Source organism: Alligator mississippiensis, chromosome 15, assembly GCF_030867095.1.
Source record: "Alligator mississippiensis isolate rAllMis1 chromosome 15, rAllMis1, whole genome shotgun sequence".
NCBI classification, from domain to species: domain Eukaryota; kingdom Metazoa; phylum Chordata; order Crocodylia; family Alligatoridae; genus Alligator; species Alligator mississippiensis.
In genome coordinates, this window is record NC_081838.1 from 6,153,238 (window position 1) to 6,166,545 (window position 13,308).

The 13,308-nt window shown below is 40.5% G+C and overlaps 1 protein-coding gene and 1 long non-coding RNA gene across 3 annotated transcripts in view; one reads left to right on the forward strand and one right to left on the reverse strand.

Annotated features, from left to right (window-relative positions):
* Positions 1-5,404, forward strand: part of DIP2B (disco interacting protein 2 homolog B) — a 97,659-nt gene extending 92,255 nt beyond the window's left edge. For both annotated transcript variants that reach the window (XM_059718228.1, XM_059718229.1), the window contains exon 38: positions 1,367-5,404. In XM_059718228.1, coding sequence (XP_059574211.1) covers positions 1,367-1,619 — 253 coding nt within the window. In that variant the 3' untranslated portion in view covers positions 1,620-5,404. The remainder of the gene's footprint in view (positions 1-1,366) is intronic.
* Positions 5,405-9,560: 4,156 nt separating this feature from the next.
* LOC132245590 (uncharacterized) lies at positions 9,561-13,265 on the reverse strand. The gene is made up of 2 exons (XR_009457300.1): positions 12,543-13,265; positions 9,561-11,492 (listed from the first exon to the last, which is right to left on the reverse strand). It is a non-coding gene; the product is annotated as an uncharacterized LOC132245590 (long non-coding RNA).
* Positions 13,266-13,308: the final 43 nt, after the last annotated feature.

Genomic DNA, 13,308 nt, shown 5'->3' on the forward strand with positions numbered 1-13,308 from the left:
GCCTGCACGTCAGACTTCCTGGTTACTAGTGTTTAGGATTTGCCCTGGTCTTTGTTCTTCTCACTTATTTGAGGGGCTTCTGTATCCTGGGATGGACGGCTAAACGATTGGAAGGGGATCTAGAAATTCTTATCCAAAGTAATAGCTCAGAATCCCCAAAACAAAACTGTTCTTGAACTTTAAGATGCGCAAACAATGGAATCGTCTAGAACGTGTAGAGAGAAAGATGAGAACAGTTGTAGAAAGGACTAGCTAGGACTCTTGTGTGAAGTCAAAACTGTTTTACAGGTTCCCTCAATTTATGCCTGTTCTTTATATGCAAATTTGCTCTTATGCGATGAGCATATTTAGACCCATAATTCATTATATGTGAGGTAAATTTGCTCTTATGCGATCAACATACCTCCCCTCCCCCCCGCAGGTAAGTCTGTGGGGGGAGGTGAAAGGGCTGTGGCCCCATTCACCCCAGCCCCGGCTTCAGTGGTCCTGAGAGCGGCTGCTGGGCTGCACCGTGCTCTGCCTGTCCCCCTGTGCCTGGGTTCACCCCAGCTCCTGGGCTGTGCCGTGCCATGGTGCAGACAGCTGGTGTCGGCTGCTCCTGGGGCCACTCCAGCATGGGCTGGGGTAAGTGCAGACAAGGGGAGCCACAGGCAGCGTGGGGCGCAGCATTCACCCCAGCCCTGGCTGCAGTGGCCCTGGGAGCGGGCGACACTAGCTGCCTGCACCAGGGCGTGGCGCAGCCCAGGAGTAGAGGTGAGTGGGGACAGGTGGAGCATGGTGTAGCCCAGCGGCTGCAGGCAGCTGGCGTCGGCCACTCCTGGGGCTGCTGCAGCCTGGGCTGGGGTGACTGCCACTCTAGACTGTTCCCTCTGCTTTGCTGTCTTGTGCAGCCCCGGGAGCGGCTCCCCTTCCCTAGACCCAGCCTCACTCCCTCCCTCACCACCATGGCAACTTATCCCTGTTTTGTTACATTGTAAAGTGGGTTTCCTTTATGCGAATTAGATTTATGCACTGTTCTCTGGGAACACGTGTACAGCATAAATTGAGGGGAAACCTGTGTTTTAAAATGTGTCGGATGCAGCTCCTTAACACCCTCCCTTCCCTCCTACCATTTTCTTGTTAGGTTACTGCCTTTAGACAAACAACTCAAATCATATTATGCACACATTGTGCTTAACTGCCTGCTAGGAAAGGGAGTGTAAGGGTCTTATAATAGTGAAAGTGTAATAGATGGAAGAAATTTATGCATCAGGAAAATACTGAAAGACCTGAACAAATAGCAAAGGCTGGAAAAGGGCAGTTAGATTTGTAGCTTCATAATAATTAAAATAATTATGTATTAAATATTTCTTTTGTTAACTTTCAGTGCTGTATTCACATGGACCAACTTGCTTGTGGTAGTTGTGGAGCTGTGTGGCTGTGAACAGGAAGCCCTGGATTTAGTCCCTCTGGTTACCAATGTGGTTCTGGAAGAACATTATCTAATTGTGGGAGTGGTGGTGGTGGTGGATCCAGGAGTGATTCCTATCAATTCCAGAGGAGAGAAGCAACGGATGCATCTCCGTGACAGTTTCCTGGCTGATCAGTTAGACCCCATCTATGTGGCTTACAACATGTAGCCTGGGGGTGGAGGGAGAAGTTCATTCACAAACTTCACAGGGCCACCAGAATGGCCAGTGGTGTCTGTAGAAATGAAGCTGGTGAAAAAGTACTAATACTTGATTGAGTTTACTACCCTATTTCCTTCATCTCATCCTGTGGGATTATGATTGCATCAACAAGAGGAAATATGGTAGACAGTGGAAAATGTTTGTAACAGTTTACTGAACATTATTAGCTTTACAGACAATGCAAAGTTGACAGGCGTGAGCTACAAAATTCCTAAGGCCTTTACAGTAGTGTTACTTTTTTCATTTGTTGTACATATTTGTATTTTTATCTAATACTGTTTTAGGATTATATAAGGGGAGGTTTATTTAGTTAGATAATAAACTATTAAGAAATGGGTCATCAGAGTCCTGCAGTTCCCCAGTATATAACATACTTTGCAATGTACTGTAGGTGTTCATTCCATGGGATCACACTGATTATTTAAAATTGTGCCATGACCAAATCAATGACTCACTGAATCTAAGAATTACTTATTCATATAGATATTTCTTGAATTTAAAATAATTTTACATGTATTTTAAATATGTAAATATGAACATACACAATTCACTTAAAATCAGCTTGGGTAACGATGGCATTTGAAGTAGAGGCATTGAAGGACTGTACTTTTTTTAAGTCCTTACTCTAATTACATTTGGTCAGGCAACTAACATGAGAAATGCAGATCTTATGCAAGTTTTCTTAATTCAGTATGTAGTCTGTTTGTTATTTCTGGCCAGAATGTGTCATTGCATATAGAAAACTATGATTTTAAGGCTCACCTTTCTAAAAGAGGCTGAAGTATTTAAATTGTAAAAACCATTACAGTGAAACTCCACAGTGCTTAACAGAAGCTGGTGACCATCTCTGCTTCTAGCCATTCTAGAGTTTTGTGTTAAAGGCACAACAAAAATCTAAGATAATGACACAAATTGACACACAGGTGAATTCACTTTTGGGAGTGAACCTATCTTTAATCTATTCCATTGTGTGCATGCAGGTATAGCAGCAAAGGCAATTTGTACAGAAAACTTTGTTTAAACTGGAAATACCAAGAAATACCATTCCTTAAGGCATTCACCAAAATGAATTTATGTTTCTGGTATGGATATCAACTAAAATCAGCAGAGTGGAGTTTTTTGTGTTTTTGGTTGGTTGTTGTTTGTTTGTTTTTTTTAAATAAGAGGAACAACAGAGGGCAGAGAAAGCAGTTGCCTTGAATATATGGTGAAATATCTATAGTAAAGTCATTACAGCATCCAAAATAGTTGGTCAACTTCCGGCCTGCGTAAACACCGAAAAGCAGAAGCCTCGAAGCGTATAGGAACGCTGGCTGTTCGCAAACTCTTTGCAGTCTTTGGTGCGTGGGGCTAAGGAGATGACAAGGGTCAGCTTCAACTCAGAGTTGTTTCTTTTAATCTTTAACAGCCTTTGAATATATTTAAAATCCCTGTTTTTTTGCTCCTCCCTCTGCCCCCTCCATTTATGAAGGGACAAAAGGGTTTGGAAGTACATGAGATACCAGATACTGTAATTGCTCTTTTGGACCAATTGTGGTCTGTTATGTAAATATTTAATAAGGATATTTTAATAGCGTTATTTACCTTCATTTTAATAAGTACACAATCTTTTCAGGCAACTTTTAAAGGTTTATCATATCAACATGGATAAATCCTTAACTAAAACAGTAGATTTATTAAGTGCAGCTTTGACAGCCATCTGTAAACAAATTCCAGTTTTATCGTTGAAAAACTGATACACTCTAACAGTTTACTGGAGGTCTGAAATTAAGATAAAAAACTCCAAATATATGTTTAAAAATGTAGGATTAAGTTGTTTGTATCTTCGTATATCTTCAACTACTAAGGCAAGTCTTTCATCAGGGAGAAAGGAGAGTTCTTTGCAAACACTGGAGCTACAAATTTACATTTCTGAAGAGTTAATATTTCAAAGTCTAGACACTTAACAGGAGATCTTCATGGATATATTAAAACATTGGTATTTCCACAATGTCATGCTGCTATATAGACGTTAGAAGTGTGTGAAGCCTCCATATAAATCTGATTTTAACTAACTGCCTGGAAAAGTGAAGAAATTGACACTTCTATCTGCTGATGATACAGAATTAATGCTAGTGTAGCTCCTTTACGTAACAGCATATAAAACTTGCTCAAGTACTACAGCTTCATTTGACAGAAAATCTCTTCTTCACACATCACTTTCTCTTGCATAGCAAGCATGCCTTGCAATGCAGCCTCGTGTAGTTTGTTCTACATTTAAGAAACAATGCTGAGAAGCTGTTTAACTTGTTAATATCCTAGTCATGTAACTTTTTAAATGACTTGTTTTGACAGGTTGAAATCTTAAACTATTGAAGGTGGACTCTACCACATTTTGGAATTTTTCAGCGTGAAGTTCTCTTTTGAGTGCTGAAAAATTCCATGATTTTGCTGTTTTGTTGGGTTTTTTCTCTCGCTCTCTCCTTTTTTTGTAATTAAGTCTTCTGAGTTTAGCATGTGATTGTATTCTGGCTCAATAGATTACTGTAACTAGGAACTCATGTATTAGAATTGTCAGTTATGGTCTTTGCCCCACCATTGCCCGTAATGCTCCAATTGTGTTTACAATTCAGTAGCATATAGAAGATGGTCACCTTTGATAATGTTGGATGCTTCTGACCCTGTTCAGCATAAAGCAGTGTTTCCAAGAGGAAGTCCTGCGTTCTAACCATACCTCTGCTGCCACTGACTTGCTGTGTGGCCTTTGTCAAATAATTTCACTGCCTTCGTTTCCTCATCTGTAGGTGAGAATATTATCTAATCCTTACAACATCCCTGTGAGGTAACTAGTTGTACAGCACTAAGTGCTCAGAAATATTCACTAATGGCCTCCTTGAGGTTGGGAATAAAGTGATGCCCTTCCAAACTGATTAATGATTCATTTGGTTAATTTTTGGAGAGCATTAAAAGAGAGAAACAATTCACCATAAAGCATTTCCTTGCTATGATAGGGAATTCTTTCCTATGTGAATGAACATTTAATGCATGTTTGCCTGGCATAGTATTGGTCTATATAAACACACCCTCAAGCTTCAAAAACCTGGCTGAGCCACCAAAGGCACTGGCCTTAGCTGTTCCTGTTCAGAACTGTTTTTTCCTATCAACACTGGATCAAGAAATGAGTCCAAAGAGAGCAGATGTGTTCAAATGTATGTTTAGATCTCTACTCTGGTGTCACTTTTTTTAAAGCTCATCTAATTGCAGAAGCCAGTTAAACAACTTCCTGTTGTAGTCCATGCCATGAATCTGAGTTAAGAGCTGCAGTGAATTCTGAGAGCCAGTTACATTTTTACAGCTTGAACAAGAAGTTTTTACCCAAAATGGACAACTACTCCCCTAGCAAAGTTTGTGGCATAAAATTACTATACTCTAAATTCTGTATTCTGCTAACACTTGCACTGCATTTCTGGTTTAGATAACTGTAATAAAGATGGGTCATCCTAACTGTCCTGGAGATAAGGTTGTAAAAACAGGATTAGAATTTTAGCCCTAAATATAATTTTTTTTAATTATTGTCAATCTATTTACCATTGTCAAATTCAGACTACAGCATTATGTAATTATGTATAAAGTTTTTTATTTATTTGAAATTAGATTAGATATACATTTTTAAATTTAACATCTGGCTGGACAGTGTTCCATTAACGCATTGATTGTGTTTCCTTTGTCTTGTGTTAATAAATATTGATGCCTGATTGCTTGCTTAGTCCTTCATATGCTGTCTCCCTGAAGCTCCCTTAAGAATTTTGTCAGGATGTAACACTTGTTACTCATTTGGTGAACTGGGGAGCTTTGAAAGTATTCTTGAACATTTGCATACACAGACATATGTTTGCAAAGCCTGAATCTTTGAGCAGCTGAGCTCCTTCCACTTCCGCTGATCAAAATGCAGGTGCTTTAAGACCTAAAGAACTGGACCAATATATCATTGCAGGTCAAGTTATAACCAAGATCCACTCACGTGGATGTACAGTCCAAATATGATCTACTGATTTTCAAATGCATGGTCTGTTTTTAAAGAGTTGAAAATAGGTTCTCATTACTTGGCTTCTGCTTAGAACAATACTGTTTAAACTGGAATTCCATGTAAGATAGGTTTCTGCTAAACTGGTTAAAGAAACAACTGGAATTTATTAGAATCTATTTTAGACCATTCTTGTTTACATTAAGAATGACCATGAAACCTTTTGTATGGAATTTTCTGAAGTGATCAGTGTTAACGGTTAAAGAGTTGGGCCATTGCTGACTGCTGCACAATCCTACTGAAATAACTGAATAGAGAATATTCAGCAGATTGCAGGATCCCAGTGATTTAATAAGGATACTTCCTCCTGCTGCAAAACTCTGATGTTTATAAGATGTGCATTTTGAAACGGAGGGTCTTTCACCCCCTTAACATTTACAGTTTTGGATCCTAGTTTATCTAGAAATGTGTGCCCGTGGAACATGCTTCACCAGAACAGAAGAGCTGTGTTCCAAGCTCCTTTATCCTACCTGTGTGGTGCATCAGCCATTCGCACAGCCTTTTCAAACACTGAATATTCAGCTTCACTGCACTTTGTGAATACATTTGTCAAATAAAGCTTGACCTGTCATGCCTTCTGATTGACAAAGATGCATCATGTAAGTGAACTTTGTTATGATTATGTACTTGGAAGGTGCTCTCATTATATGCAGCCTGAGGACCACATGTGTTTTTAGCATCTCTTCCATGCTTTGTTGAGTTTTAGGAAATCTGGACTTTTAAATTTTTTTAGGGCAGCAACTTTGTATTTTCCCCTAAATGTCAGTTAAGCCATATAGAGGTTTGACTTAGATGGTTCTATTAACCGTTAAGGGAATTTGTTTTCTCACTAAGTATAATTGACATCATTGAACATTACAGACCCTTCTTCCTTGACTTTGGTGACCCTGTTTATTCACAAGCCACATTTTTATGCCCATTATCTCCACTTCTTTATGTCACTAAAGGGGGGGAACTCATTGATTCACGTACAAGACAAATATAGCAATAAAGTCTGAAAGAATGTTATGTTATTTGTGGCCTTAATCTTAAGATTTAGATGAGGAATGACACAAGCCTCCAGCCAGCTTTTGTAATTTTAGCCAGGATTTGAATTTGCTGACTATGGAAAAGCAATTATATATGGCTTTCCAGTAAGATGACAAAGTAGGAAGCTTGGCCTTATCTGAGATTCAACACTATATAATTCTGCTGTCAGAATTTAACAATGGGAATTGTGTTGAAAGATGTCATCTTCAAATGTCTGTAGACTTAAGAAATACTTTGGAACAGTAAGAATATAATTAATATATTTTTATAAACCCAACTTTACCTAGCCATTGTGCACGCGTGCGCGCACGTGTACACACACACACACACACACACATATATTTTTCCATAAATTCTAAACAGCAGTCTTACCCTGGTTCCTTGTTTCTGTGTGAAGAAATACCCTGTCCAGGAAGCGTTTCCTATACTTTTAGCTTAGTTTAATATACAACCTAAATGCAGTAAACAATTTATGATATTTTTGTAACTTTCTTCCACATTTGGGTTCACAAAGATTTACTCAGTTTTGGTGTTAGATGGGGGAGTATAGCTATGTAAATATAGATGGTAACAAAATTAATTTACCAGAGTCCTGAGTCATGTGGGCATCCAGTTAAACTGCAATGGCCAGAACCTGTTAACCTTTTTATTTTATTTTTAATTGTTGCCTTCATTCCTTTCTAACTTTTAAATTACACTTTTCAAGAAGTGCGCTTGGGTTATTTAATACACTTTAACTATTGGTATTTGCAACTCTCAGAGCCACTTAAATTAAAATGCCCCCCTCCCTACCTCCTGGAGCATGTGTATAAATGCCAGTGTTTGCAATAATTAATTTATTTTTCTTAAAAAATTATATATATAAATGGTATAAACGTGGTTCCATGTTCCTCATTCTTTTTTTTTGTAGAGATAGTAGAGGGTGCATATGTGCAAATCTATTGCCTAAAAGATTAAGGTAGTAGTTTAGAATTATGGCTTGTTTCAAGAAATTAGAACTTAATTTAAAACAAAATTAAAACTGCATATGAAATGTTATACCGTATTTATAAATTTAATCTTAAAATGGGGAACATTTCAAGGGTTGCAAAAGTGGAAGATAATTGTGTTTTAGAGATCACTAGCAGCTATGGTTTTCTAGGACAAAGTGAATACCATACACAATACTTGTTTTATTTCACACCTAACAGATGCTAATCTGTATAGTGTTATAGAGCTGGTCCAAGAGTAGAAGTATCATGAACCTTGCCCGTGACCAGCACTATAAAGATTATTACTCTGGAGTTTGCCTCCTGCTAAGTATAGTGAAATGAGCAAAATGGCAGTGTGCCAAGAGACTTTTCAGTGACCCAAACCACTATTGCGAACCTGGAAATGTGTCAAGAGGTTTTTTCAATTTGACAGCCTTTCTTACCAGCTAATTTTCTGGCTGGAGAGACTTCATTCCTAGCATGTCTTCAAAAATTTGGTTTTGCAGCTGTACCTGTACCTACATGCTCCAGGGAATATGAGGGAAATCTTCAAACTTATTTATGGTTTTTTCACAACAGGACTGTAGCACATAATGGCCAAACCTTGGGTTTCTGCTGGTTTGGTCACTTCGAAGCTGCAATCCAACCTCTGCAGCAACCACATAGCAACAAGCTGATTTATAATTACCTCAAGAGACTAGACATTTCAAAACCCTAATGCTTTCTTCTTAAAACAGAAGAAACTTTTACAATCAAGTTTATATATAAAATGGTAACACAAGGAATATTTTCATACAAGATTTTAATGGAAATCATTACTGTCATGTCAAATGTAAGCCAAAACTTAAGAGACTTTTTGAAAGGAAGAAAATTATTCCCAGTAAAATATTTCCATTGTATTAAAATTTTACTGGAGAATTTTTTAGAAAACAAACCTGCCTCTCTACTAATACAATACCACATAATGTTAGTATAGGAAAATAAAGTTACTCAAAACTGAATAGGTGAAACTGATTAGACATTGATTAGTTTTGAAACTCAGACAATGAAAATGTAAGCATTTCGGTATATCTTGTTAAAGCAAGTGTTTTAAAAAACTACAAAAAATTAAAAGTGGAAAGTGTTCATAAATCAATTCTTGTGAAATGTCTGAATATATTAAATATCAAACTAATATAACTATATAATACAAAAGTGGAAAGATGACGCTCTTCAAGGTTCTGATGACATCAGTATGAGACCTTTGCTGTCATGGCTACCCTGTTATCACTGGAATTCTTTTGATTTGCGCGTAGCTGGAAGCTGTATACTGTGTGGTTTATGTATGTACAAAGTACAAGTCATTTACCCTCTATGCAATGTAACTAAATCTCATTTAAGAGCCTGACTGACACTCATTGAAGTCACTGGAAAGATTCCCACTGACTTCAGTGATTAGTTGGATCACGCTTAGCCTGCTTCCATTACAGTAAATGGCTAAACTCTGACTAGGACCCAAAATGTAGCTGTGAAAGGATCACTGTGAAGAGAAAGGGAACATTACCTGTTAGTACTGTACAGCTTTTACTTGTAGCTCTCATTCACTCCTGAAATATTTGTGTAGATAAAAATGGTAATCTATACTTGCGTTTCATCCTGAGATTATCAAGAACTCTAGCCGAGAGATATTGCAACATTTACACGTTTGATCTTTACTCTTAATGTAAGCTGCAGTTATTATGCGGTGAGGCTAACATTAAACTTTGTCCATTTTCAGTGGTATAACTTTTTATTTTAACCCGTACTGAAATAATGCTAATGTAAAAAAAAACCCCAAAGTAGCACGAATTGCTTAAAATTACATGTTTTATTACAGACACGCAAATATACCAGTCTAATGGACATAAGATATTTTTGCTTTGGTATGTTACGCTAATTAAGCTGTGCTGAGATTGAGTTAACCACTGCTATATATTACATACAAGTTTTGTGACAGTATTCAATGTTTGCTTTATTCATGTCTGTTTTGTACATTGATTCCATTTTTCATATTTCAGTTGCAAAATAAAATTAAATGCTTTTATTCTTGTTTTGACAAGCGATTTCTTGAGTATGAAATGTTGTGAAATTGAGTTGTTCAGAGAGGCTCTCAAAATATAAGGTCTATTTTAATTCTTACCTGTTTGTTTAAATAAGTTCTCTCAACTGGAAGTTTTTCTTTCAGCAACCTGTCAGGCCAGTTGCTGAGGCTTTTCATTCTCTTGTGCAATTTGTTTGCACTGTCTACAGTGCATCAACTGATCTTTATGTAAACAGAAGAAAAGGAACAGTATTGCAGCTTTAAACTAGTAGAACGTTACCTTTTGGGGAAAGTGCAATTTTGAACGCATCAAAAGGCACAATTACAGAGACCATAGAGACTAACCACATGGTAATGTTTAGGTATTATTAGTGTATTGTGTTCTAATTTTCTTTTAGTGAGAAATTTTTTACAGGTATCACTAACAAATTGCAATTATCCATTTGTGAAACATGACTGTTAGAACTGTATAATCCCTTCAAAAAAGGAAATGTATACAAAAATCATTTGTATATTAATGTAAATAAACAGTTGTGCCATATTGCAAATAAAATAATAAATCTGCACTTGGGGGGAAATTTTAAGCACTAACCAAAAGCGATGGCTATAGTTTTTGTTCTCTCTCTAGACCCAGTGTCAGGAATGTTTTTGGGCAGTGCCAAAAAAACCCGCAACCTCAACTTGTAAGAAGTTGCCATGCCAGGGCCAAGTGGCAGCAGGGGGAGCTGGGAGGTGCCTGATCCTTGTGGCAGTGCAGTCCTAGCCCCCTTCCCTGTCATCCATCCCAAGGCACACATGCCAAGCAAAATGCCTTCATGTACCATGCTTTGGTACGCATGCTGAGGGTTGCCTACCCCTATCTAGACTCTTCTGTTGGAATAGTAATCCCTTCCAACTCTGGAATTGAAGTTGCTCAGCAGAATAAGTCTGTCTCCCTCCAGAATGTCAGAAAGGACCTCGTGAAGGTTGGCATAGAATTCCTCCTTGGTTTCAGCAGCAGCATCAAGAGTTGGGACAGATGTGCTGATGGCAGCGGTGCGTTTAAGACAGAGTCATGAGGCAGTCAGTTCCAACATGGAACTTGTTGAGTTGGTTTTTGGGTTCATTCTTAATAGCAAAACCACCTCTGTGAAGTAGGCACTTTTCTTCTTGTTTATCCTTCCAGAAGAGTGTATAGCTGCCTCCTCAATCTTGAGTTGCCCACCTCCCACTCACCACATCTTGCTCATTACAGCTATGTCAATATAGTTCTTGAGTGCAATGTGGTGCTCTAGGCAGACAAGGTTCCTTGGGTGAATTTGATATCTTTTATTAGACCAACTCTAGGCATTCGCTATTAGGATTATCCATGAGGGTCCTGATGGTCAAGCTCAAAATGTATTTAGTGTCTTCACAAATTTTGAACATGGACAACGTACTAGAAACATTTCAAGTCACTAGAGAAGTACCATCAACACTGCCTATGAAAGATCCTTCGAATCCAGTGGGAAGACAGACGTGCCAACATCAGCATCCTCTCGCAAGTGAACACCCCGAGCATTGAGGCGATGATCATCTGACATCATCTTCGCTAAACTGGCCACAATAGCTGGGCGTCCGACTCCAGACTCCCAAAGCAAGTTTTATTTTCCCCAGCTCAGTTGAGACATATGCTGAAGAAGGGAGGGCAAAGAGTGCTTCAAGGACATCCTCAAGGCCAACTTGAAAAAAGTAATATTGACATTAACTTGTGGGATATTATTATCACCCAGGACAGCCCCAAATGAAGGAAGAGTCTGCTGCAGGGATCTCAGTGCTTCGAAGCTGCACACAAACATTTGAAATCATGCAGGAGCTTCCTTATCAGCACCCAAGGAGACATGACTACTGATGGGGAATGAGATGCTGAAGAAAATACCTGACAGCTTAAAAAGGATGTTCCAGCAGCAGAGTCCTTACCACCAGGGGCTCACGAACCATGTCTCAACCGCCTCCGTATCGGAGTCAGATGTTCCAAGGAACTAATGACGAAGCAGGTCTAGACCATTAGTTCAACTGCAGCACAGAGCCTCAGACTGCTTGAAGGCACGTGTATAATGAAAGACCTCATAAAGTACAGTAAATGTGCACAAGCGCATGTAACAACATAGACATATGTGATATAGAGACATAAGTACTTTGAAACCTTACAATGACAGCAGGAGCAGCAAAAACATGGCCTTCCAAGGGAGGCAGTGCTCTCCCCTACCTTGGAGGTCTTCAGGAGGAGACGGGACAAGCACCTGGCTGGGGTCATCCGACCCCAGCACACTTTCCTGCCCACAGCAGGGGGTCGGACTCGATGACCTACTGAGGTCCCTTCTGACCCTAATAACTTTGAAATCAGATCCACCCCCCGGGCACAGAAACATGCCCCCCAAGGTAGGTTGGCCATCATAGAGGACATCTCAGTTTTCTGCTACTTTGTTTTCTACTGATACAAAACCCAACGCCTTTATGTCCTCTATTTTTCTCTTCAAGAGCTATTGATTGATTTTTTTCAAGGGAAAAATAGAGGCCATAAAGGCGTTGGGTTTCGTATTAGTATAGACACCTGGACTGTCCTCTATGATGGCCGTCCTACCCCGAGGTGCAACATAACTTATTGATCCCGGATTGGCCTTGTTGGCCCTCTTCAGACCCGCCGATAAAGCAATCCTCCTCAACGCTGTGGGGTTGCCAATGCTGACGAACAGTACGGGTAATGTACGTGGAAAAGTTTCTGTACCTACCTCTGAAGCGAACAGGAACTCTCTTGCAAACCGGGGCGGCTGTTTAATTTTTCACGACAACGCCGCGCCACTTCGGCAGGAAACCGGCTCCATTTTGTGCGCCCCCAAGAGGCAGGGACGCGGGGCGACGGTCCGCCCGAAGAAAAGCCCGTCCCTCTGCTCGGAAACCCGAACCGTTTTGATTTGAGGATTTTCTTTGTCCCGTGATTTCCTAGAGGCTGCTTTCCCAGCGTTAGACCCCAACGCCTCTCCGGGCCGTGTCCGGCCGGGCCTTCAGCCGAACGCCTGGGTGTCCCCATCCGCCCGCCTCGGGCTGGTGCCCCAGCCCCTGCTTTGAGCTGTTTCTGAACGTCTGGATGCTCTCCTCAGCCGGGCCTAGCAAGGCAGCCACGGGCTACTGTGGGTTGGGGCTTTCCCCTCAAGGCAGGGCTCGCACATGAGCTGCCTCAGAGGGGCGAGGACACCTCAGAGGGGTGACGAGGCTGAGGCGAGGACACCTCAGAGGGGTGAGGGCGAGGAGGCTGAGGCGAGAACACCTCAAAGTGGCGAGGAGACTGAGACTGAGGCGAAGCCGCACCCGCAGCTTCCTCAGGGGAACGAGACGCTTTCCCGCCCTCGGAGCCAACATGGCGGCCGCCCGCTGCGACGCTCTAGCCTCGGCCTCCTGGCAGAACTCGCCTGCTCCGCCTCCCACGCTGGGAGGGAGCCGCTCTAGCCGGCTCCTCCGTGACGCGCCCTCGAGAACTCTATGGTATGCGCTCTACGC